The sequence below is a fragment of the Geotrypetes seraphini genome, chromosome 2 (assembly GCF_902459505.1).
Source record: "Geotrypetes seraphini chromosome 2, aGeoSer1.1, whole genome shotgun sequence".
Lineage (NCBI taxonomy): Eukaryota > Metazoa > Chordata > Amphibia > Gymnophiona > Dermophiidae > Geotrypetes > Geotrypetes seraphini.
In genome coordinates this window covers 203,894,364-203,921,534 of record NC_047085.1, presented here as the reverse complement: position 1 = coordinate 203,921,534, position 27,171 = coordinate 203,894,364, and the positions used below count along the sequence as shown (strand labels likewise).

General features: G+C 45.8%; 1 protein-coding gene across 6 annotated transcripts in view; it reads right to left on the bottom strand.

Annotated features, from left to right (window-relative positions):
- CAGE1 (cancer antigen 1) overlaps nucleotides 1-27,171 on the bottom strand; it is a 157,642-nt gene that overhangs the window by 65,325 nt on the left and 65,146 nt on the right. For 4 of the 6 annotated variants that reach the window (XM_033934723.1, XM_033934721.1, XM_033934720.1 and 1 more), the window contains exons 5-6: nucleotides 24,152-24,331; nucleotides 4,881-4,985 (exon numbers count right to left, since the gene is read on the bottom strand). In XM_033934723.1, coding sequence (XP_033790614.1) covers nucleotides 4,881-4,985; nucleotides 24,152-24,331 — 285 coding nt within the window. The remainder of the gene's footprint in view (nucleotides 1-4,880; nucleotides 4,986-24,151; nucleotides 24,332-27,171) is intronic. The other 2 variants (XM_033934725.1, XM_033934722.1) reach the window with 1 other exon arrangement.

Genomic DNA, 27,171 nt, shown 5'->3' with positions numbered 1-27,171 from the left:
TCCCTTACAGAATCCGTGCTGGCTTGTCCGCAGTAGGCCATTTTTCTCGATGTGCTCGCAAATGCTGTCCTTGATCATTGCTTCCACCATCTTCCCTATAACTGAAGTCAGGCTCACCGGCCTGTAGTTCCCGGGGTCACCTCTCGATCCCTTCTTAAAGATAGGTGTGACATTTGCCAGTTTCCAGTCCTCTGGTACCTCTCCAGTTTTCAAGGATAGGTTGCAAACATGCTGGATTGCGCCCGCTATTTCCTGACTTAGTTCCTTTAGAACCCTTGGATGGATCCCGTCCGGTCCCGGTGATTTGCCGCTTTTCAGTCTGTCAATCTGCTTGAGGACATCCTCCCAACTTACCTCTATATGCCCCAATCTTTTGGTCTGCTCCCCACTCATGAGCTCCTCTGAGTCCGGTATATTGGATGTGTCCTCGCTCGTGAAGACCGACGAGAAGAACGTGTTCAACCTCTCAGCTACCTCTTTATCCTCCTTAATCACTCCCTTCCTATCCCCATCGTCCAATGGCCCCACCTCCTCTCTCACTGGTTGCTTCCCCTTTACGTAACTGAAGAATGCCTTGAAGTCTTTCACCTCCCTGGCCAGCCCCTCCTCGTATTTCCCTTTTGCTTTTCTAACCTCTCGGTGGCATTCCTATTGGCATTTCCTGTGCTCCTGGTGATTTTCCTCCGTTGGATCCCTCTTCCATTTCCGGAAGGACACTTTCTTGTCACTGATTGCCCTCTTTACTTCAGGTGTCATCCAAACCGGGTCTTTTGACCGCTTGTTCTTGCGGCCTTTCCTGAAACTGGGGATGTACAGTTTTTGCGCTTCCTGCAGTGTGTCCCTGAGAAGGGTCCAGGCGCTCCCTACAGTCTCCATCCTAAAGCCGTTCCTGAGCTTCCTCCCCACCATTTTCCTCATAGCAACATAGTTCCCTTTCCTGAAGTTGAGCGCAGTCATTGCGGTCCTCCCCACTATGGGTGACCCCCTTTCTAATGTGAATCTGATCACATTGTGATCACTGTTGCCTTGTGTTCCTCCCACTTCTACCCCTCTTGCAGGCCCCCTAATCCGTTAAGGATGAGGTCAAGAGTAGCATCCCCTCGCGTCGGTTCCTTGACTAGTTGCTCCAAGAAGAAGTCCCTCACAGCTTCTACGAATCCTGCTTCCTTCGTGGAGTTGGAGTGTCCCGTACTCCAGTCTATCCCCGGGTAGTTGAAGTCCCCCATCACTGTTACACTTCCAGTCCTGCATTCCTGTCTCAGTTCTGCTTCCAAGTCTTGTCCTATTGTTTCTGATGCACCAGGCGGGCGATAATACAGCCCCAGCTTTATGTCTGCACTCTTCTTTCCCGGCAATTTGACCCATAGCGATTCTAGCTCCTCTGCCTTTGTTGCCGTATCGATCCCAATCGAGTAGATATAGTCCTATATATACAGCGCTATGCCTCCCCCCTTCTTGTGGGTCCTGTCCCTCCTGTAGAGCTTGTACCCTGGCAGCGCCACATCCCATTGATTTTCCTCTGTCCACCAGGTTTCTGTAATTCCTATTATATCCAGGTCCTCCCCCTTGGCCATGACTTCCAGTTCACCCATCTTAGCCATGAGGCTTCTTGCATTTGCGTATAAGCACTGTAGGTCCCGGTGTTTGTCCTCCACCTCTGCCTTTACCTGGACCGCCTTCCCTTGGGTCTCGGGCCGTTTTCCCGCTCCCGGTGCCTCTGCTGTGCCCTTCGCCTTTACCCTCGCAACTCTCTTCCTCCCCATGTCCCCTCCACCCCACCTCCCCGCTTTTCCCCGGGGAGTACCAGCCCCCTCCCGTGCTATCGTCCCCTGGGCTTTGGTTTGTTCCCCCTTGCCTTGTGTCTCCCCTTTGCCCTGTGGCTCCACCTTATTGCCTTCTGTTTGCACCCTGGTGCCATCTTGTCCTCCTGAATCCCCTGTTTTCCCCTTCCCCTTAGGCTTCTCCCAACAAGTTGCTGTTACCTGTTGTTTCCCTTGCTGTCTGATCGCGAGTTCCATCAGACCCCCATCCTCCTCCCTGCAGTCAGCCCTGCAGTCTTTTCTTGATACTGCTGTCCGAAGCGTCATCAGGTCAGCTGTCGGCTTTCCCCCTCTCTGTAGTTTAAAGCCCTCTCGATCTCCTTCTTTACGTTGGCTGCTAGTATTCTTGTTCCCGCCGTGCTCAGGTGCAGGCCATCCCGCCTGTAGAGCTTGCTCTTTCCCCAGAAGGACGACCAGTTCCTCACAAAGTGGAAGCCCTCCTCCTTGCACCACCTCCTCAGCCACGCATTCACCTCCTGGAGCTCGGCCTGCCTCCTTGCATCTGCCCTCAGGACTGGCAGGATCTCCGAGAATGCTATCCTCTGTGACCTCCGTTTCAGCTTCCTTCCCAGGACCCTGAACTGGTCTGTTAGCGCAGGCATGCTGAAATTCCTCCGGCTCACATCATTTGTTCTGACGTGGACAATTACTGCTGTCTCTTCTGTTTCGGCTCCATCCAAGATCCTCTCGATTCTGTCGGCAATGTCCTATGTCCTGGCCCCAGGGAGACATGTCACCAGCCGGTCCTCTCGACCTCCGGCTACGTGACTGTCCACCTCCCTCAGGATCGAGTCTCCCACAACAATTGCAGTCTTTCCCTTCCTCAAGAGCCTCCTCTGCCTCAGGTCCGTGTCCATGGTGAATCTGGGCGCTCCTCCCTCGGGGTCCTTGGCCTCCTCTGCCCTCCTGGCCTCTCCACTGGCCTCTCCACTAGGTCCATCCTCCGGTGGGTCCTGGCTCTCGTCTGATGACACCTGTCTGAGTTGCTGCTGGTTCTGCTCCTCGACCCTCCTGTAGCTCTCCTCGATGAATCTCTCAAGGTCCCTCACCTGATCTTCAATGGAGCTGTTTCTGTCTGGATCCTCAGACGCCTGGCATGGCTCCTCTGAAGCGTGCAGCCCCTCCAGGTCCTGAACCCTGGCCTGTAATCTCGCGACCTCATACTTCAGGCCTTCCAGCTCCCGGCACCGACCGCATATGTACTCCCGCCTTCCCGAGGGGAGGTAGTCGTACATATGGCACCCCATGCAGTATACTGGAAAGCTCTGGTGTATTCCGGATGCCTCCATTTCTATCTTATCTGCTCCGCTCTCCGGTCTCCCTCAGCTCTCTGCTCTGCTCCTTTGGTCCGTCTATTTGCTCTCCGCTCTCTCGTCTGCCTGTTCTGCTCTCTCCTCTCTGCTCTCTCCTCTGGCTCTCACCATTCTGGTCTCCTCTGATCTGTTGGTGTCCTCACTCCCTCCGCCTGCTGCTGCTGTGTCCTCTCTCCCTCTGCCTGGTGCTGCTGTGTCCCCTCTCCCACTCTCACTCTCCGCCTGCTGCTGCTGTGTCCTCTCTCCCTCTGCCTGATGCTGCTGTGTCCCCTCTCCCACTCTCACTCTCCGCCTGCTGCTGCTGTGTCCTCTCTCCCTCTGCCTGCTGCTGCTGTTACCTCTCACCCACACTCACTCTCTGCCTCTGGTTGTGTGTTGACCTTGGTGTAGTGCCCTGGCCCTTCTCAAGGCCCTTCGCAAAGGCGCTCTCTCTAAGGCGAGCGCCTTCGCCGCACGCCAAACGGCCGCGCGCCGTTGGCTCCGCCCCTTTTAAGGCGGAGGTCCGAGGTCCGACGTCGGAGGGGTGGGCGGAGCTACCTCTCGCCGCTACCCCTCGCTCTGCACTCTCCCTGTGCCCTCCTGGCTCTCCTCCTCTCCTAACCCCTGCCTTCCAAGTCTCTCTCTTGCCTCTCTCCCTCTGTGGCTGCTTGCAGGCAAGCTGGACTGTTCGGCGTTGGCTCCGCCCCTTTTAAGGCGGAGCTCTGAGGTCCGACGTCGGAGGGGTGGGCGGAGCTACCTCTCACCGCTACCCCTCACTCTGCACTCTCCCTGTGCCCTCCTGGCTCTCCTCCTCTCCTAACCCCTGCCTTCCAAGTCTCTCTCTTGCCTCTCTCCCTCTGTGGCTGCTTGCAAAATCCAAAAATAAAAAATAGCACTTTGGGGTTTGGGGAGGTGGGAGACCTGAACTCTACCCTCAGAAACTCTTAAAAATAAGTTTTAGAGAGTTTCACAGACCACCCCCGAAGCTCCCATTGGAAATAATGGAAGTGTATTCACAGTCACTGAAGTGCCTTGTCTGTCAGCTCTTTTCACTACAGCTAAATGGAGGAAAAGTATTTTCTGTCTCAGAACAGCTCCAAAATTACTAGACTTGAAGATCTTCAGACTGCCAGTCGGACGGACACTGACTGTAACCTCCGCCCCCACTGATCCTCTCCACACAACTGGGGGAGGGAAATGCAGCCTGCGCCCTTAAACCCAGAGGATGTTTTACATGGGACATATAACAGCCTGCACTTAAACCCCTGACAAGGTCAGAGGGCAAGCGAGCTCCCAGGGGAATGAACCCCAAGTACAGGAAGGATGGCACATAGAAGGCTGGGTCCATAGATCCACTTAAGTTTCTTAGTGAAGCAGCAGTCCAGCTCTGCGGAACTGCATTCTTTCCTCCAACAGAGGACCACCACAAAGGGGTATCAATACACTTAAGCCACCAAAAAAGATAAACCTTTAAGCTAAAAATAAGAAAAGATGTACAGAAATCCAAAAGACTTCTGCATGAATTGTTTGCAGTAATTGAAAACCATAAGGGGCTCTAACTTTCTCTCTAAGGTGGGAGGAGCATGTGCTCAGAAAAGTCTTGTGATTTCTGCGACTTCCGGATTGAGGGAAGGGATTGAACACCTAGCATACTGAATCCAGAAGGGATGAAACAGGTATGTTCTTTATAGTTTATACTTTTTATCTCTCTATTATAACAATTATACCTTTTTGCAAATCACTAGCAGAATACATAGTGATGATATACCTTGCATAGTAGCTTATTCAAATTTCTTCGAAGCTCTACATTTTCTTCCGAAAGGCTGATGCATTCATCTGACTTTTTGTGCAAAAAATTTCCCATTCGCAGTATCTAAGAAAGTATCAGTGAAAATATCAATAGTTGCTGTATAAGGCATATCCTATGCCAATTACATGCTCAGCACTCTAGCCAATATACCACAGTCTAAGCCTTTACCTATACTACAATATAATTAACTTGCAGAACTGAGGGGAAGAGGAAAGGCAGAATTAACATTTACCAAGAAGGATGTGATACTTACTACAAGAAGCAAGGTAGAGTTTAGGTTAATATTTATTAAAGGGGTAGTAAGTAATTCTGGTTCAAATCACAAAAATTTTGGAAGAAAAAATATTTTGAAAAAACCCCTGAAATGAAGCAATTTTATCCTATGTTAAAAATGGAGAAATTATACTGTATCTTACCTGCTTATTTTCTTTCCATTAATAGTGGGTTTATGTCCATCTACCAGCAGGTGGAAACAGAATGCAGAATCGGATTGTGTCTTAATAGAACCCCAAACAACTCAGAAAATTCAAGATTAAATAACAAAGCAATGGGAAAGCAGTAGATAACATTTGCTCAAAGAAAGACATAGGAAGTTAGCAAAAATACAAATTCTGTTTTAATGATACGGAGAAACAATTAAAGAAAGGGGTAAAGTCTCCCCCCCCCCCTTTTTTATAACAGTAACAAAAGTCAGAATGGCTTACGAGCCCCGAAAGATCAGGAGAAAGACTTAGATCCGAAGAAGCTCGAACACAACGTCGCTTGAAGAAACTTAGGCAGCGGCCTGACATGGAAGGGAACAGCACCCAGTGAAATTGAAGTCAGAGGCTGAGGAGATCAAAGATGCCCCACCAAGTCAAACATGAAGACGAGGAAAACTAAACTAATTTCTGTTGTTGTTTTCATTTTTTTTTTTTTAATGACAAGAAAACAACACTAAAGCAAAACAGGTCTGACTAAAAAGTCAGAAAGCTGTGAGAGCGGAAAGGCAGGAAAAAGTTTAACGATTGTTGAAATGTGACTTCTTAGCTCCACGGAAACAAAAAAAAAAACTGAGGGACTGTGTGCCTACGTTGGGCGGGAAGGCATTCACACATACGCAGTGCGGGCTATTGCAAACTTTCTAAAGCCTTAAAGTGTTGATGCACTTTTAAAGTGTCCATACTGGGGCTCCATTGGTGACGTCACCCAGGTGTGAGAATATGCTGTCTGCTTGTCCTGGGATAATCTGAGAACCCAATTTGGGAATAAGAGTGAGAGGACCTCATCTCAGGTCAGCAGCTGTACTCAGTGGAGTGGGCTACATACTACCACGAGGAAGGGGAACTGGCTGAAGAAGAAAACAGACACGCAAGAAGAGAAAAATTAAGGAAAATGAAAGATCCTGGCAAAAAAGGTAAGCGCAGAGGAGCCAAGAGGTTAAGTGCCCTGGAGCTAGTGGCTATCCAGGAGGCAGCCAAGGGGCTAGCCAGCAAAGGGCAGCAGCTGACTGTACGCTGCAGTTGAAGAGGGAAAAGAAAGTCCTCCAGGGGTAACTGGCAATAATGAAAGGCCAGCTATAAACTCAAAAAGAGAAAATAAGAGAAAGGGAAAGCATATTGCAGTGGCCACCTAATGAAATCACCAAAATTTCTTCTCCCAAACAGGGAATATTAGCTAATCTGTCTTTGAGGTTGATGTCCATATCCAAAACCTTCAACCACTATGTCATTGGCGTCTGGGAAAGAGTTTTGGTTTGGGAAAGAGTTCAAAAGATGTGAAATTCCTGAAAATTTCACAAGCAGGAAGGCAGTGCTGACTGAAAGCCCAGTCAGAAAAAAACAGTACTTCTTTGCTCAGCGGAAAACAAAGAACTGAGAAACGAGCCTACATCGGGCGGGAGGGCAGTTGTGCACGCGTGGTGCAGGCTGTCACGAAGCTTCTTAAAGTGGCGATGCACTCTTAAATCTGTCTGTACTGGGATTCCGTGGATGACGTCACCCACGTGAGAAACGCTTCCTGCTTGTCCTGGGATAATGTGCATACTGATTTCAGAATACATAAACGTCTAATTGTGGACTATATAGAAGAAACTGTCAGAGTCCAGAGATTATGGCTGAAATATGCTGGAGCAAAAGAAAAAACATCCTAAAAAGGATGTAGCGGTTTCTTCCTCCCCTACAGCCACTCCCAAAACTCAGGGCCTTTTAGATTCAAAAGGAGATGGGGTAAAAAGTTCTGTGACGAATGTTCATGAAAGTATGAGTGTAGGACAAAATAGTTGAAGTAAATGGATGCCTTCTGGAAGGTACTGTAAAACATTGATGGTACAGTGGAAGACATGATTCAAGAAAAACTTGGTTGATCCTGCTTCGAAAATAAAAGTGCAAAGTTGTGATATGGGGGGAAATCTATTTTAAAAGCTCTATCCTTATATCTGTGTATTCAAACAGTAGGAAAAAACCCTGCCTTACAGGCTCTACACCCCATGGTGGAATCCTGAAGCAGTTGCAGCCTGACTGATGCATGCCAATTTGTGTTTTTCTTGCTGACAATATGTGGAGGAATCCAACTCTACAGACTCTACACCAGTGTCTCTCAAACGTTCTCAAGCCGGGGCACATTAAAGGTAATGGCCACAGCTCGAGGCACCCAGAAGTGTGCAGATGTTACTGTGATGATATCATGCGCATGCGTGACATCATCACATCGACATCCACGCATGTGCAGAGGCCCACCTGACAGGCCCTGAAATGCCAGTAGGCGTGCCAGCAGGGAAGTCTAACAAATATCAACTGAGTACCCCAACCACAGACCTCCCAAGCTCCACCCTACACCCACCCAAGCTCTTTCTCAGATCTTGCCCCTTTACTAATTGTAATGCAATTTTTTCCATTCATTTTTCATATACACACAGCAGATATAAATTCTCAATACTGACACATTTCTATCACTATATTGAAAATAAAATCATCTTCCCTACCTTTGTTGTTTGGTGACTTTATTTTTCTGTGCTTTTAACTATATTTCCAGTGCCTTCTTATCTTTGATTGTTTTTCTCTCCATCTTCACTTTCTGCCTTGCATCCGTCTTTGTGAAATTAGAGAAGACTGACTAAAATGAACAGCAGTCTCATTGAATATTTTTGGTGAGCGATCAACATTCACGGACATTTAAGTTTTTGTCAGCTTTCAATTGCCAAATGAGAGCTATGTAAATCTACAACTGGGTCTCCTGAAGCAGATGTTGAAACGGGGCCGTGTTGGGACCCTATAGAATTATTCTTCAAAAGATACGTGAGGTTTAATCAATGTTCCAGTGATTTTTCAAATGCAAATACATTTATATATAAAAAAAACAAGATTGGATTTTCACAACATTTAAGAATACAAAAGTGCCTACTATATCTCAGAGAGTGATTCTTAAATATCAAGTACGCTATGACATTCAAAATATAGGATCACTCTCTTGAGACTACTGTTCATTTTAGTCAGTCTTCTCTAATTTTACAAAACGACTTTACTGACTTCCAATATAGGATATATTATCCCTGTTTTTTGTTAGAAATGAAGTTGCATCCATCTTTGGCATTAACTTAACATTAAATTTTTCTGCTTTTCTCTCAATATCTACTTTTCCATGTCTTCCCTTCCCCTCTCTCCTTCCCTCATTGTTTCCATGGTCTGACATCTCTCTCCTTCCTTTCCCCCTTCCCAGTTTGGCATTTCTCTCTTCTCCTTCCCATATTCTCACATCTCTCTCTACTACTACTATTATTTCTATTGCGCTACCAGACTCTCCTCCTTCCCTTCTATTCCCTGGTCTGTATCTCTCCTTTCCTTTAGTCATCTCTCCTCCCCCACCTAGTGTAACATTTTTCTCTCCCTTCCTCCTTTCTGCCTCCTGCAGTCCCTTCTCTTCCTACTTTCTGGCTCTGCTCCCAGTCCAACATTTCTCCCTCCTTTCCACTAATCCAACATTTCTTTCTCTCTTCCTCTTGCATGCTTCTTCTCTTCCAGTCCTCCTTTCCTCCCATAACCAACATCTCTCTCTCCCTCCTTCCATGAGTCCAACTTTTCACTCTCTGCCCTCTCCTCCTTCCCCTCGAGTGTGACATTTCTCCTTCCCTCCTTTCTGTCCTCTATCCATCTCACCCTCTCCATGAGTCCAACCCTTTCTGCCTCCTGTACACTTTTTCTCTCTCTCCTTGCCTCTTCCCTCAAGTGACATCCCTCCTTCCCACTCCCCAACCCATGTTCTTTCCCCATGCATCATTTTTCCCTCTCCTCCATCCCATGTCCATTTCTCCCTATCTCATCACTCTTACTCCTACTATAACAATTATCCTTCCTTCCTTCCGTCCCCCCAACTTCACTCACAGCTAATATGCTCTCTCCCCATCTACCATCTCACCCTCCCCTCCAGTGTTTAGCATCTTTCCTTTCCCTCCCCTTCTACCAGGTCCAGCAGAAGCACCTCTTCTCCCTTCCCTTTTCCTGCCCCTGTCCAGCAGCACCTCTTTCACTCCCTATGTCCAGCAGTACCCCTTCTCCCTTCCATCTTCCCTCTTCCCCCTGTCAAGCAATTCCTCTTCTCCCTTCCATCTTCCCCCTTCTCCCTTCCCTTTCCCTCCTCCCTTGTCCAGCAGTACTTCTCCCGTCTCAAGCGGCATGTGCTTTTTAACTTGGTCACACAGCTGCTGCTAGGATTCATTTAGATGTGGTTTCATCCGGGAACCTTGGGGCCTTTGCTAGGCTGGCCCTTTTCGATGATGCCGGCCGGCCTAGCAAAGGCCCCAAGGCTCCGAATGAAACCACGTCTAAATTAACCCTAGCAGCAGCTGTGTGACCAAGTTAAAAAGCACACGGAGCTGCCGCTGCTGGTCGGGGGGGAGGGGTGTGTGTGCTTGCAGAGAGAAATGTGACGGCAGCAGGAAGATGCTGCCGGGTGGGGGGGGGGGTGTGTTCACGCGCTGAGAGAAACACAATGGCAGTAGGAAGATGCAGCACCGGCACTACAGGAGGTGCCTCGCAGCAAGAGGCAAGTCAGCTGGCCGGCGCTTCTTTTCCTCCTTGGAATCTCAGAAGGCACACAGTTTGCAATACACTGCTCTACACCTATGTTAGATTCACTTCTTAGTGGAATGGAGTCCAAGTAAGGAAAAAAAAAACACCTTACAGGTTCTAAACCCACGGTGGATTTTCCACTAATGTGAGCTTTTGCAATGGAATTCATAGGAAAAATGAAGCATAAATACTGCCCCAAATCAAAACTGTTCAAAGTTGTTAAAACGCATGCGGATTGAGAAATATTGCAGGCAGACTTTAGGAAATTGGAAGTCTGGGTGCCCAAGTGGCACATGAAATTTTTTAGTCAGTATCGTTGCTGGATTTTTATTTTTCTGTCAAAGAGGAAAACTTTACACACATGAGGCATGCTCAGAAAATGTTGGTTCTCTTTGGATCTACCTGCATATGTGAACATACATTCTCAGCGATGAGCTTTAACAAATCCAGATACAGATCCTATCTCACTGATCACCTGTCAGCTGTCCTTCGGATATCCTCCTCAGACTATCAATCTGACTTCACTGCACTTGTTCAAGCCCAAGACAAACTACCAAATTTCTCTCACTAAAAAAACTGAGGCTCACATGAAATTTAATGTGGACAAAAGCAAAGTTATGCATATTGGGAAGAATAACCCAAATCACAGTTACCGGATGCTAGGGTCCACCTTGGGGGTTAGTGCCCAAGAAAGGGATCTGGGTGTTATTGTAGGCAATATGATGAAACTTTCTGCCCAATGTGCGGCGATGGCCAAAAAAGCAAACAAGATGCTAGGAATTATTAAAAAAGGGATGGTTAACAAGACTAAAGAAATCAGAGAGTCTGAGCCAAGCTAGGCGTCTCATAGCTAATGACATAGCAGACGCTCTGAAAACAGTTGAAAGCATCAGAAAGTGATCTTGGAAGATACATCTCAGTGACAGAGTATGAATAGTCCGCTGGAATTCTAGAAGATGCTCTGAAGGAATATATTGCTCAAAATCGGTCAACCATCGTACATGTTGTTGGAGATACAAAGAACAAAAATGAAACCCTAAAGTAAGGGAGGTAGAAAATCACGACAAAAGCAAAAACCTCCCCAACCCCAAGCAAAAACCTGGTTGGGGAGGTTTTTGCTTTTGTTGTTGGAGATACAAAGACATGTTGAAAGTGTAATTAAGGATTGTCGCAACCCGGGCTCCTGAACCACGCAGCGAGCCGGGTTCACAGCGACTGCTACTGCTCCCAGCCCGTTCCCTCCAACTAGGGAATCCTTCAGGCTCCCTAGGCACCGGCCTAGGGTGGAAACCAACAGGTAAAATGATCACAGTAAAAGCAGGTAAGGAAATCACACACACCCAGGAAAGTAAAAAATAAAGGTAACCTTTTATTTCTGGCTCTGAGTCAGCTTGCTCTGATGTTGTCAGTAAGTTGTGATATTTTCCAGTACATTTGTTCAGAAACCAAAACATGCAAAACAGGGCCAACCTGGCCACACTGGCTTCACAAACACTAGAATGAATGTTATAACAAAAATCAAAAGCAAAGAAGAACATAAAACCAGACTTATGGCTGGACTTCAGTCTCTGCGACTCAGTCCTCTTTATCAGCCTTAAAGGATAAAGGTAGGTTCAGCAGTGCTCTCTTTCTATGGAGGAGCAGTAAAGAAAAATTCACAAGGCTCTGGTTACATGAAAATAAAACTTTTCCAAAATCAAAAAGTATACTGCTTAAAGCTGGAACTGTGGCACAGGCTGACTGCAACTAGGAACTATATATAACAGAGCTCCTCCGTGGCTGACGTTCCCTGCAATAGCTTATCAGTAGTTAATTAGCTTCCAGCTGTGAGGAGAGGAGAGCAAGCAGAAATGCTCCGTAGTTTGCAAATGTCCCAGCAGTTTAAAGTACCAAACAGTGCGAGAGAATACCTCAGAGCCTAGCTCTGGGAAGTGAGACAATTCTGCCCACAAAATAAACTTAGTCCTAAAACTTCACAAAAAAACAGGTAAGCATCAACAAAGTAGCATAACACTTCCAACCTCTTAGCTGGTGTCCATGGCTTCCAACCTCTCACTAGGAATACTTGGCATATCAGTGTCCATGGGTTCCCAACTCTCTGATTGTCTCTCTCTGGTGAGTTCAGACACCTCTGACATGTCCACCATTTCACAGTCTCGTCCCAGCTCTTCAGCATTCAGCTGGGGGGCTGAGTTGTGCTGCCTTGCAGGCTCACATTCCCAGCTTCTCTGCTCCTCCCCTTCTCTGGGACTCAGCTGCCTCGTTTTAACAGGTTCCAAATCACCCCTCCCTGCTCTAAAGAGGGGGAAGGGAGAAAGCTCCCTCTGCAGCTGTGACTGGTCACATGACAGCTTCCTACTAGGTTTCTGCCTTCCTGGGAGATGTAGTTTCCTGTCCCCTGAGGTCTTATGAGCTCTAACAGCAGGCCTGGAAGAGTAACCTGCAGCTGGTCTGTACTCTCCCTGGCAGTCATTGTATGACATCTCGGTGCAAGGGAAGTCAGCACTCTCACACTCAGCAGAGCCAACCTGGTCAGCTCTCCTGCATAGGTGCTTCCTGCTCTTCCTAGTTACTCCTGTGACAAAGCTAGTAAGGAGAGCTAGATTTGTTACAGGATTCTGTTCAACAGCATAGCGTTTTGATAAAGGCTACTTCCAAATTTGTCCATAGTACATCCCTTGCATCCCAGAGGCAATGAGGCATAAATTCTTGTATTAAAATATTTCTTGAGGGTTGATTCCACTAATAACGAATAATGTGGAAGTTGTGGACTATCAAATCCTGGAGTAGAAAAAATTCTGTAAAGTGAATTCATTTTCCCTGGAGGAGCCTTGACAGATAAAGGCATCTCCCAATTTTTGAAAAGGATCTGTTTAAACATTTCATGTAATGGCAATTTGAAAAGTTCTTTAGAACAGTGGTTCCCAACCCTGTCCTGGAGGAACACCAGGCCAATTGGGTTTTCAGGCTAGCCCTAATGAATATGCATGAAGCAAATTTGCATGCCTATCACTTCCATCATATGCAAATCTCTCTCATGCATATTCATTAGGGCTAGCCTGAAAACCCGATTGGCCTGGTGTTCCTCCAGGACAGGGTTGGGAATCACTGCTTTAGAAGACCCATGAAAGTTCAATATATTTTGAAATTCAGCATTTAATGAAGTATCAGTGTCCACTGAAACAAGACAAATCTTTGCACACTGGTTAATGTAAGCAACAAAAAAGAATTCCTCAGGAGAGGATTTTCTTTTAGGAAGTGCTGCACCAACAGACTCAGGCTCCGAAAAGGAAAACCACACACTGAGTCAGACTTTGAATCGGAGAAAACGTCTGTGAAACAATGTCTAGAGGAAGCCCTGCGACATTTTCAGTACTGGTCTGATGAAGAGGCAGAAAAGGATCGATGAACTTCCTGATGTCTCATCAAAGGAGAAGGTCGACAGAAGGAAGAACTCTGATGTCTTGATCTGGAACGTCCCACAGAAGAAGAGGACTTACGGCTTGAAGTAGCAGTTCGAAGTCTCAAAGGGGAGAGTTGTTGAGAAGAAGTAGAACTTTGATGTGAAGAACCATGCCTGGAGGAAGATCGGCATCGAGCGATAGAACTATGATGCCTCATAGAAGATCCTTGAGCAGTATTTCGATGCCCAAATGGAATAGTGGTATCGTTCCTTGATGCCTCACAGTATGTTCTGGTTGGGATGCTGATTGCAGGAGACGCATGCAGTGCAACTTAAAACAGTGGCAATCTCCTTGTGAAAGAACTCATTGAGTTTCTCCTGGAAAGAGTGCACCTGTACTGATGGCTTAAGGAAGAAGGTTGCCCCGGTATGGGTGACTTGGCAGAGGACACACCCCGTATAGTAGAAACAACCTGCAGATTAGCAGAACGAGGACCACGTCTTTTAGCCTGTATCAAGAGACTCGATGCCGTTGAGGCCTGTGACTCTTGCTGAGCAGCATGCACCAATACTGAAGGCTTACTAGCTGGTAAGCAGATTGTCTCAGAGAAGGTGACCTCGATGAGGATGAACACCTAGGAGGAGAGACAACCTGAAGATCCTTAGATTGATGGCGTCAATGTGTGGTTTGCATCAAGAGATTCGATGCTGTAGAGCAGTGGTTCCCAACCCTGTCCTGGAGGAACACCAGGCCAATCGGGTTTTCAGGCTAGCCCTAATGAATATGCATGAGAGAGATTTGCATATGATGGAAGTGATAGGCATGCAAATTTGCTTCATGCATATTCATTAGGGCTAGCCTGAAAACCCGATTGGCCTGGTGTTCCTCCAGGACAGGGTTGGGAAACACTGCTGTAGAGACCTTGCTGGGAAGAGGATGTCTCGGTAACCGGCTTTCCCGATGTTAGAAGATTTCCCGATGTTGATACTAATGTAGGAGTTTTCAATGGTGAGGGCTCTGAACATAAGAACTGCCATCTTCGGATCAGACCTTCGGTCCATCAAGTCCGGTGATCCGCACATGCGGAGGCCCAGCCAGGTGTGCACCTGGCGTAATTTTATACACCCATATCCCTCTATGCTTCTCGTAAGGAGATGTGCATCTTGTTTGATTTTAAATCCTTGAACGATGGATTCCGTAATAACCGCCTCTGGGAGAACTTCCTGTTATTCGACCTGGACTTGTCCCCCCTTAGCTTTAGTCCATGTCCTCTTGTCCATGTCACATTATACATTGTAAATAATTTTTTGCCCTGCTCTATTTTGTCGAGTCTCTTAAGTATTTTGAAAGTCTCGATCATATTCCCTCGCAGTATCCTCTTCTCAAGGGAGAACAATCCCAGTCTCTTTAAGTCGTTCCTCGTATTCCAAGTACTCCATACCTTTAACTAGCTTCGTTGCTCATCTCTGCACCTTCTCCAGCAGTTTTATATCCTTCTTTAGGTTGGGAGACCAATGTTGGACACAGTATTCCAACTGTGGTCTCACCATCGCTCTATAAAGCGGCATTATAACTTTCTCCGATCTACTCGTGATTCCTTTCTTTATCATGCCTAACATTCTATTTGCTTTCTTTGCCGCTGCCGCACATTGTGCCGATAGCTTCAGGGTCCTATCTTTCAGTACACCCAGGTCCTTTTCTTGTTCACTCTTACCCAGAGTTGCACCTGACATTCTATACTCGTGTTCCTTGTTCTTTCTGCCTAAAAGCATTACTTTGCATTTTTCCACATTAAACTTCATCTGCCATTTCTCCGCCCATTTCTATAACTGACACAAGTCACTCAGGAGTTCCTCGCTATCCTTCTGCGATCTGAATGCCCGGCATAGCTTTGTGTCGTCTGCAAACTTAATGATCTCACTGGATGTTCCTTCTTCTAGGTCATTGATGAAAATATTAAATAAGATGGGCCCAAGTACCGAGCCCTGGGGCACACCGCTAGTCACTTTCTCCCAGTCTAAGAATTTTCCAAGAATTTCCCATTTATGCCCACTCTCTGCTTCCTGTTCTCCAGCTAATTGCCTATCCATCTTAGTATATCTTCCTCTACTCCATGGCTTTGTAGTTTCTTGAGAAGTCTCTCATGTGGAACCTTGTCGAACGCTTTCTGGAAGTCCAAGTATATTATGTCCACTGGTTCTCCACTATCAAATTGTTTATTCACGGTCTCAAAAAATTGAAGTAAATTCTTCAAGCATGATTTCCCTTTCCTGAAGCCATGTTGATTGGCTCTCATCAGGTCGTGTGTATCCAAGTGCCAGACTATGCTATCTTTAATCAGTGCTTCATCCATCTTTCCAGGGACAGACGTAAGACTTACAGGTCTTTAGTTGTTGCCCGGTTCTCCTCTTGATCTTTTTTGAAAATTGGCGTGACGTTCGCTATCTTCCAATCATCCGATATGTGTCCAGTTCTAATTGACAGGTTGGTATGTTTTTGCAAAAGCTCTCTTATTTCAACCTTCAGTTCTTTTAAGATTCTCGGGTGAATTCCACCAGGTCCAGGGGATTTGTCGCTTTTAAGATTGTCGATCTGGTAGTATATCTGGTCCAATTCCACTTCTACTGTGTTGAGACTGTCCTCTATTACTCCTTTGAACACTTTCACTGCTTCTGGTATTGTTGCGGTGTCCTCCTTCGTAAAGACAGATGCAAAGTAGTTTAGTCTGTCTGCAATCTGCTGCCTGCTTGTCCTAGGATAAATCACAGTTATTTACCATAACAGGTGTTATCCAGGAACAGCAGGCAGATATTTCATATATGGGTGACGTCACCGACGGAGCCACGGTACGGACCATTTTAAAAGTGTATCGCCACTTTAAGTCTTTAGAAAGTTCGCAATAGCCCAAACCGCACATGCACGAGTGCCTTTCCGCCTGACGTAGGGTACGCGGTCCTTCAGTTAAGATAAGCCAGCTAAGAAACCAACCCAGGGAGGAGGGTGGGTTGTGAGAATATCTGCCTGCTGTACCTGGCTAACACCTGTTACGGTAAGTAACTGTGCTTTATCCCAGGACAAGCAGGCAGCATATTTTCACATATGGGTGACCTCCAAGCTAATAGAAATGGGATGGTGGGAGAGTTGGTCTTAGGAAAATAAATTTTGTAATAGATTGGCCAAAGTGCCCATCCCGTCTGGAGAAGGACTCCAGACAGTAGTGCGAAGTGAATGTATGAACTGAGGACCAGGTGGCAGCTTTACAGATTTCCTCAATGGGAGTACATCTGGGGAAGCAACAGAAGCTGCCATAGCTCTAATGTTGTGGGCTGTGACACGACTCTCAAGTGCCAGTCCAGTCTGAGCATAATAGAACGAGATGCAGGCAGCAAGTCAGTTGGAAATCGTTCTCTTGGAAACAGGATGCCCCAACTTGTTTGGATCAAAAGAGATGAACAGTTGGGGAGATGTTCGATGTGACTTTGTCCTGTCAATGTAATAGGCCAAAGCCCATTTACAGTCCAAAGTATGTAAAGAGGTTTCTCCAGCATGAGAATGAGGCTTAGGAAAAAACACTGGTAGAACAATTGACTGATTGAGATGAAATTCAGTGACAACTTTCGGAAGAAACTTTGGATGCGTGCGTAAAACCACCTTGTCATGATGAAAAACTGTGAAGGGTGGATCTGCCACTAATGCATGTAACTTACTGACCCTCCTGGCAGAGGTGAGAGCAATGAGGAAGATCACTTTCCAGGTGAGAAACTTAAGATGAGCTGTGACCATTGGTTCAAATGGTGGCTTCATCAAGCTGGAAAGTACCACATTAAGATCCCAGACAACAGTGGTTTAACATTGAAAAGTCCTTTCATGAATCTGGAGGCCAAAGAATGAGCAGTAAGAGGTTTTTCCCTCTACTGGCAGGTGAAAAGCTGAGATGAACTCTGATAGATGTAGATTTGAGTCCAGAGTCAGACAGAGAAAGTAGATTATCCAACACCAATTCCACTGCAAAGGAAGTTGGATCATGATGATGAAGAAGACACCAGGAAGAAAACCTAGTCCACTTTGTTGGTAACATTGTTGAGTGGCTAGTTTCCTGGATGCATCAAGGATTTGTCTAACAGGTTGAGAAAGATACAAGATAGATGGATTCAACCCAAGAGAAACCAAGCTGTTAGGTGCAGTGATTGCAGATTGGGATGCAGAAGAGACTCCTGATTCTGTGTAAGCAGAGTAGGAAATATTGGAAGAGGTATGGGCTCCTTGGAACTGAGTTAAAGTAGAAGGGGGAACCAATGTTGCCTGTGCCACCATAGAACGATGAGAATCATGGTGGCTACTTCTCTCTTGAGACTGAACAGAGTTCTCAACATGAGAGGGATTGGAAGGAATGCATATAGAAACAGGCCTGTCCAATCCAGGAGAAAAAGTCATCTGCTTCCAGATGAAGAGGAGAGTAGAGTCGTGAGCAAAACTGGGGCAGCTGGTGATTGTGAGGAGCCGCAAACAAGTCCGCTTGTGGGGTGCCCCATTGAGCAAAGATGGACAGGAGAGTTGCAGAGTTGAGAGTCCATTCGTGAAGCTGAAGAATTCTGCTGAGGTTGTCTGCTAGGGAATGCTTTTCCCCTTGGAATGTAGACAACCTTTAAGAAAAGGTTGCGAGCTGTCACCTAAGTCCAGATTTTTGGGGCTTCCTAGCATAACAGGAGAGAGCCTGTGCCTCCTTGCTTGATTGTCCGTGCGAAGGAGGAGGACTTGAGAGCAGAGAAGATTATGAAAAGCCTTGAGGGTATAAAATATCATTCTGAGCTCCAGGAAATTGATGTGAAATTTGCATTCTCTGGCAGTCCAAAGACCCTGAGTCTGAAGATCATCCATATGAGCCCTCCCCCCCAGGGTAAGGGGATGCATCTGTCGTGATGACCTTGTGATGAGAGGGCAAATTGAAAAGGAGACCTCTGGATAGATTGGAGATCATCCACCATCGAAGTGACAGCAGAAGAGATGAGGTCACAGATATATGTTGTGAGAGACAATTTGTCACTTGAGACCACTGAGAAGCAAGGGTCCACTGAGGAGTGCGAAGATGTAGCCTTGCCAGTGGTGTCACATGGTCAGTGGAAGCCATTTAGCCTAGAAGAATCATCATGTGCCTTGCCGAGATGGATTGAAGAGGAAGCAGTTGCTGACAAAGTCGGATGAGAGCCTGAAGGCAATCTTGATGAAGAAAGGCTCTCATGAGAGTTGTGTCTAGGATTGCCCCAATGAATTGGAGACACTGTGTCGGAATGAGATGTGATTTGGGGAAGTTGACTTCGAATCCTAGTATCTGAGGAAAAGAAATGGTCTGAGATGTTGCTTGGACCTCTTCCTGAGATGATACAGCCTTGATCAAGCAGTCGTCCAGATAAGGGAAGACTTGCAGGCTGTGGGAATGGAGAGATGTGGCCACTAAAATGAGGCACTTCGTGAAGACTCTGGGAGAAGATGCCAGCTGAAGGGAAGAATCTTGTAATGACATTGATTGATTTGGAAACGGAGGTACTTCCTGGAAGCCGAATGAATTGGGATGTATGTAGACTTCCTTGAGATCCAGAGAACATAGCCAGCCAATCTGATTGAGGAGAGGATATAGCAGGGTGAGGGATAGCATCCTGAATTTCTCCTTGACTAGAAATTTGTTGAGAGCTCTGAGATCCAGGATGGGTCCTCTGGTCTTCTTGGGAACTAAGAAGTAATGGGAGTAGAATCCCTGCTGCTGAGAGGGGGGAACTTCCTCAATGGCATTCAGCAGGAGAAGGGATTGAACCTCCTGCAGAAGAAGGGAAGATTGTGCAGGGTCCACAGCAGACTCTTTTGGAGGATGATCTTGTGGCAGGGTGTGAAAATTGAGAGTGTAACCCTGACGAATGATGTTGAGGACCCAAGAGGTCTGATGTTATGAGCTCCCAGTGAGCTATGAAAAATTGGAGACGGCCTCCGATGGGATGAGGCAAACTCTATAGAGTGGTGACATTGGCTATGTTCTGAAGAAACATGTCAAAAAGGCTGAATAGCCTTCTGGGGAGCAGCCTGTTTTTCGTGTTGTTGACGCGGTTGTTGCTGCCTCTGTCTCCTTGGTTGAATTGGGGCAGGGGCCACAAACTTTGCAGCAAACCTTCTCTGATATGAAGATTGTTGTCTGAAAGGACGAGAAGTCAGAGGTTTCTTTTTGGGTTTCACCAGAATGTCCCACCAGGTCTCATGAGTAGACAACTTCTGAGTAGTGGTGTCTATGGAGGCATCAAAAAGCTCATCCCCCCAGACAAGGAGCTCTGGCCAACCTGTCCTAATGATTGACGTCAGCTCAGAAACTCAGAGCCAGGCCAGATGTCTCATGGCAACTGACATTGCTGCAGCCCAAGAAGTGAGTTCAAATGTGTCGTAGATGGATTGAACCATATACTTTCGGAGTCACAGTAGGTCAGCCATGAAATGTTGGAAAGCAGAAAGTTTAAGTTCTGAAAGGTATTTTTGGAACGTGGCAATTTACTTGACCAAATGCTTCATGTAGAGGGAAAAATTAAAAGTGTAGTTTCCAGACCGGCTGGCTAACATAGCCTTTTGCCAAACCAGTCCATGGACTTACTGTATTTTTCGCTCCATAAGATGCACTTTTTCCCCCCAAAATAGTGGGCGGAAATAAGGGTGCGTCTTATGAAGCGAATATACAAAAAAACCCCAACAAACTCTTGGCGGTACCTTTAAATGCTAGAGGTTGGTGGACGGCTGCCTGCTGCAGCCCTGTGAAGCACCAGCGACCGGCCCAATTAGGGAAGTGTCCGGGCCCAGGCATTAGCACGCTTGTGTGACATAGGCCCTGACAAGCGGCAGGCAGCTGTCCACTGACCTCCAACATTTACAGGTACCACAGAGGGGTGGGGGGCTGGGACGGAATTTAACTGTGCTGGGGTGCTGGGATTGAATTTAACAGTGCTGGGGGGATATGTAAAAATGATGATTGATGGGGGTGCTGGGTTGAAATTTAAAGTTGCTGGGGGGCTGGGATTGAATTTAAATGTGCTGGGGGGTATATAAAAGTGATGATTGAGGCTGGGATGGAATTTAAAGATGCTGGGGGTATATAAAAATGATGATTGATTGGGAGGCTGGGATGGAATTTAAAGGTGCTGGGGTATGTAAAAATGATGATTGATTGGGGGCTGGGATGGAATTTAAAGGTGTCGGGTATATATTAATATACAATTTGGTTCAGAATGGGTTTTTTTCTTATGGTGAGGTGCGTCTTATGGAGCGAAAAATACGGTACCCTCTCTGCCAGTACGTACAGAGGCATACACACTAGCCCCTGAAGATTTATTTAAGGTAGATTCTACCAGGAGAGACTTGTGTGGAAGTTGGGGTTTATCAAACCCTGGAATAGGGACCACCCTATACAAAGAATCCAACTTAAGAGGAGCCACTGGAATAGTAAGTGGCATTTCAAAATTTTTGTAAAACGTTTCCTGTAGAGTATCATGAATAGGGAGCCTGAGGAGTTCCTTAGGTGGTTGATCATAATCTAAGGCGACCAGAAAGTCCTTTGACCATTTAGAATCAGCTTCAAGGGGAATGGACATGGTCTCAGACATTTCCCGGAAAAATTTGGGGAAGGAAGATTTCTCAAACAAAAGAAAAGGTTGGTGAATGGAACCCTCATCTGAAGAAACTTCATGCTCAGACAGGACAGGTTCTTGATCAGAATCCTCAAAAAGGTCTGAATCTTGAGATGTCAGTATTCGGTGCCGAGCAACCAGTACCGAAGGCTCAAGGTGCTTCAACTTCTGTAATGCCTTTCCAGACCGCACTGGCGTTGAGTCAGGAGATATCTGTGTTGACCGGTGCCGGTGAGTTATAGGCGCCGGCTCCTTCACAAGAGCAGCACCAATGCAGGCTCTTCCGCAGGTGCAACCAGTGTTGAGGGTTCAGACTGGACTGGAACCAGGGGAGTCCGAAAAATTTGAGTCAGCAACAGCATTTGCAGCTGGTCCCATAACTCCTCTCTGAGCAAATCCTGAATCTGTTGCTTCAGTGACAACTTTCGGAAGAAACTTTGGATGCGTGCATAAAACCACCTTGTCATGATGAAAAACTGTGAAGGGTGGATCTGCCACTAATGCATGTACTTACTGACCCTCCTGGCAGAGGTGAGAGCAATGAGGAAGATCACTTTCCAGACGAGAAACTTAAGATGAGCTGTGACCATTGGTTCAAATGGTGGCTTCATCAAGCTGGAAAGTACTACATTAAGATCCCAGACTACAGGTGGAGGTTTCAGAGGTGGTTTAACATTGAAAAGTCCTTTCATGAATCTGGAGGCCAAAGGATGAGCAGTAAGAGGTTTTTCCCTCTACTGGCAGGTGAAAAGCTGAGATGAACTCTGATAGATGTAGATTTGAGTCCAGAGTAAGCACCAGTACCGCTGGCTTCTTTGCCGGTACCATCAGTGTGGCTCTACGCTCTGGCGATGAGGAGGCCGATGTGAAGGCACTCACCGAAATCGGAGTGGAGCATTTTTTTGGGTTTTCTCAAGGTCAGCAGAGGAGGTGGGGGAAGGCTTCTTAACCGGCTTACCCACTGAAATATTCGACATCGAAGATGGTTCTACCGATGTTGATTGGTGCGGTGTCAATTTGGCTGGTGCCACCGACATCGGCAGCGGTGTCGAATCACCCTCCATTGCGACACCGAAGAGGAGACGCTGCTGAATCAGGCGGTTTTAAAGAGTCCTCTTCTGCAGCGAGGAACAGCAGGAACAGGTTTCAGGACAGTGCTCGGGCCCCAAGCATTGGAGATACCAGCGATGCGGGTCGGTCACAGAAATGGAGCGAGCACAACATCCACACTTTTTGAAACCTGTCTGCAGGTGGAACATTGAAGGGAAGACGGCCTCGGCCAAATTAAAATCAGAGGCCAAGGTGGTCGAACAGGCCCTGCCGGGCCAAAACCGTGAAAGGGAGAAAACAAAAATTTTTACTTTTTTTTTAACTACAAAGTACTAAATAAATGAAAGAAAGACAAAGCTGACTAAAAAGTCAGATATCCACGAGAGCGAGAAAGCAGCGGAAAAAAGATTTCAACAGCCGTTGAAAAATGTGACTTCTTAGCTCTGCAGAAACTAACAAACTGAGGGACTGCGCGCCCTACGTCGGACGGGAAGGCACTCATGTATGCGCGGTTCAGGCTATCGCGAACTTTCTAAAGACTTAAAGTGGCAAAACACTTTTAAAGTGGTCCGTACCGGGGCTCCATCGGTGACATCACCCATGGGATAACAGATGGTTTGCAAGGACAGGGACCGCACTTGCGGGGTCAGAGACTGGGACTGAGTTAGCAGGGACAGGAAAGGGATGGGGCCAAGCTCAAGGAGACAGGGTGAGGACAAATGTTTTCCCCATGTCATTCTCTATTACAGATGTTCCCATCCAGACAACAATTTCTTGACATAATCCATCATCCAAACAAAGTTCATTTTTTTAAAGTCTAGAACCTTTACTTTTGAATAAGCCCGCTCTATTTTAAATCATACCATGCAGTGATCACTGGATGCCAAATGATAACCCACTGTAACATCAGAAACACTTTCCCCATTTGTAAGCACTAAGTCCAGTAGGGCCCCATCCTGCATGGGTTCCATTACCAACTGCTGGAACAGTTCTCCTTGTAGAAAATCCAGGAGCTCCCTAATTCTAGAAGACCCTGCAATAGGGACATCCCAATCAGCATCCGGCATGTTAAAAAGCATAAACAGACTGAAAATTGTAAGCAGGCACAGGAAGGACAGGGTGGGGAATCTAGAATTATTATGTAATTCGCCACTTTTTCTAAAAGGGCCCTTCTGAAATTCTAAACAAACTGTATATTGTAATTTGCTGCATTTTAAGATTCTGTATACTGTATTCTGTAATTTCTCTATTTGCATATTGTAACTCGCTGATTGTCCAGCTCTCTTCAGTTGTGAACTGCCTAGAAGTCGCACGATTATGGTGGCATAGAAGAATAAAGTTATTATTATTAGAATGTCTCACCTATTTACTGGAAAAGAGCCCACCAGGGTAAGTACATAATCTCTTTTTCCAGTGCAATAGGTGAGACATTCTAAACAGTTGGGACGTACAAAAGCAGTACCCCAAATAGCTAGAGTGGGCTTGCTGCGCCAGCTCTTAGGCCCGAGGACCCAAAAGCTGAGTCCTGTCTTGCAGCTACATCCACTCTGTAGAACTTGAAAAATGATGATTTTAGGATTTTTCATGAGGTGGAACATCCAGAAACACGCAAAACCCCACTTTTCCAACCTTCCTGATATCTCTCACAGGCTGTCATCCTATATACTCACTATGACCTGACAGGATCCATGCTGCAAACTTGCTTTTAGAGCTCTCACAGTAGCTGACTGAAGTCTGTGAATTCTCAAGCAGTCAAAGCTTCAAATTTGCAGTAAGCAAAAAATTACATGAAAAGAGGATGAAAATGGAGAGAGCAGAACACACACAACTGCAGTCATGTGTGCAGAAGGAAAAAACTGTACAGCGCGCTAAACTACAAAGTGAAGTACACCAGAGGAAGAGTGAAAAATCCATAGTGGATTTCTTCTGCAGCATGCGGGTGTGGGGAAATAACCCAGCTGTCCAGAATGTCTCACCTATTGCCCTGGAAACAGTATTATGGACATTGCTTTGATTAAATTTTACAGTTTGTAAAAGTGGTTTATAAATTAAATAAATGAAAGATTGATTCTAACCTGCTGTTGAAACTCTAGGTTCTCTTTTTTGATAATCTCCATGCACAGCTCCAGATTTTGTGTCTCATCTTGCTTCTTCTCGAATTCCTCTTGCAAGGTTTTTACTTCTTTCACAACCTTGTTGTATTTGTTATCAAACTTTTCTATCAGCCTGAAATCCAACTGTTTCTGCACCTCTGCCTGTAAAAGAAAGCAAATCGCCACTTAAAGTAAATGTAACATAATTCTCTGAACCACACACAATTACAATATTTAAAGTAGTTGTACAATAATAATAAAACCTCCATACTACACACATCCTGAATGCTGTCATATATATTATGGGACACATTAGAAAATGAGCTGATCATTCACAATCAGGAATAATAGATTCCATAGAAAGAATTTCTGCAGACTTACATGTACAACTTATGTTAGATTTATTAGTGCTCGTTGACTATATTTGCAGCTTTTCAGTGCTGGGTTGAGCCACCACCAAGAGTGAAGATGAACTATTTTATGTTTTTATGTGTTCATAGGTGTTTATTGGTTTGCTGACATTAGCTAGATCCCTCAACATATACAGTATGCATTGGCGTAATTTGCTTTATGAAACTAAGGTCTTAGAGAAGCACAGAGCTGGCAGATCTCCAGCTCACTGGCAACAGTACAGGAAGGTGTGGGAACTAGTGTGGTCTGCAATCCACATAGAGCCAGAAGTTAGATTTTGAATTGTTAAAAGAAAATTAGGTTCTTACCTTGATAATATCTTTTCCAGAAGATACGGATGGTATGCTGAACCATAAGGTTGTCCATCTGTGCTCACGAGCATACTGCTTTTCAATCATAGCTTTTCAACTCCTCCTCCTTCTCCCGCCCTCTTCTGTTCATACTAAAGCAGGTGACAGCTCTACACAAGACGACAGAAGGAGGGGTATGGGGAATTCCCCGATACCAGGTGTCTGATCTGTTCAGATGAATTTAAGACAATCACTGAAGAAACAGTAATACAGTTAAAACATTAATAAACCTCTGAGAGGAACAATGAAACTAAGAAAATTAAATTTAAGGGAAGTACCTAAGGAGTCCCCAAACTCTAGGGTGGGACGGATGAGCCTGCTTGTAGTATCAAGGACCCTAAAGCAGCATCTTCTTGCGCTGCTATGCCTACAGCAAGAACTGAGGATCCAAAGTGAAACAAGCACCCTGAACACATCCTGATTAACATTATAATAATAATAATAGTTTATTTTTGTATACCGCCACACAGTTCTTGGCGGTTTACACAGTAAATTACAAAGTATTTACGATACAGAGCCAGATAACAGTGTCTTATAAAAGGAAATAACACAATTCAATAAAAGATACTAACTGACAAAGTACAACCCTAACTTATTCAAACAAAGTATGCACAATACAGATTATATATACTAAATTAGATAAGCTTCTGTAACCTTATTTCATAAAAATAATAAAAATCCATTTATCAAATTGATATTGATATCTATTAAGTATCCTGTTTCTAGGCTGACCTAGAAGCTGCTGGCACTCCTGTGCCAGCGGATAAAAGATTTTAGTATCATAGAAACATAGAAAGATGACGGCAGAAAAGGGCTATAGCCCATCAAGTCTGCCCACTCTACTGTCCCACCCCATTAAGTCAGAGTGCTGCTCGACCCACGTAGAGATCCCATGTGGATGTCCCATTTATTCTTAAAGTCGAGCACGCTAGTGGCCTTGATCACCTGCACCGGTAGTTTGTTCCAGTGATCCACCACCCTTTCTGTAAAGAAATACTTCCTGGTGTCACCACCAAATCTCCCTCCTCTGAGTTTGAGCGGGTGCCCCCTTGTGACTGAAGGTCCCTTAGGAAAGAATATGTCGTTTTCCACCTCGACACGACCTGTGACGTACTTAAACGTCTCAATCATGTCACCCCTCTCCCTGCGCTCCTCTAGAGAGTAGAGCTGCAACTTGCCCAGTCTTTCCTCGTATGAGAGACCCTTGAGTCCAGAGACCATCCTAGTGGCCATTCGCTGAACTGACTCAGCTCGAAGTACATCTTTACGGTAATGTGGCCTCCAGAATTGCACACAGTACTCTAGATGAGGTCTTACCATGGCTCTGTACAGTGGCATTATGACTTCAGGTTTACGGCTGACGAAGCTTCTATTGATACATCCCATCATCCGCCTTGCCTTGGATGAGGCCTTCTCTACTTGTTTGGCAGCCTTCATGTCTGCACTGATGATTACTCCCAAGTCCCGTTCTTCTGAGGTCGTAGCTAGTGTTTCTCAATTCAAGGTGTATGTTCTGCATGGATTTCTGCTGCCTAGATGCATCACCTTACACTTCTTTGCATTGAAGCCCAGCTGCCATGTTGAGGACCAGTTTTCCAACTTGATCAGATCCTGCGCCATACCATCTGTGAGATCGCTTTCACCTACTATATTACACAGTTTGGCGTCGTCGGCAAACAGCGCTACTTTTCCCTGAAGCCCTCGGGTCAAGTCCCTTATGAATATGTTAAAAAGGGATGTTCCCAGGACTGAGCCGCAAAGAGGCAAATCTTACCTGACAGTCCTTCAGCAATATCGTTTATAAAAATGTTAAAAAGAACAGGCCCAAGAACTGAACCTTGAGGTAAACCACTGGTAACATCCCTTTCCTTAGAGCTATCTCCATTGATCACTACCCTCAGTCGCCTTCCACTCAACCAGCTCTTGACCCAACCCGTTACTTTGGGACCCATCCCAAGGGCACTTAGTTTATTTATTAGACATCTGTGTAGAACACTCTCAAAGACTTTGCTAAAATATAAATACACAACATCTAGCACACCCCTTCTATCCAATTCTCTGGTCACCCAGTTAAAGAAATTGATCAGATTTGTCTGATAAGACCTACCTCTAGTGAATCCATATTGCCTCTAATCCTGTAATTCACTGGATTCCAGAAACTTCACCATTCGCTGTTTTAAAAGCTTTTCTATTAATTTGCTTATCACAGAAGTCAGACTTAATGGCCTGTTATTCCCTACT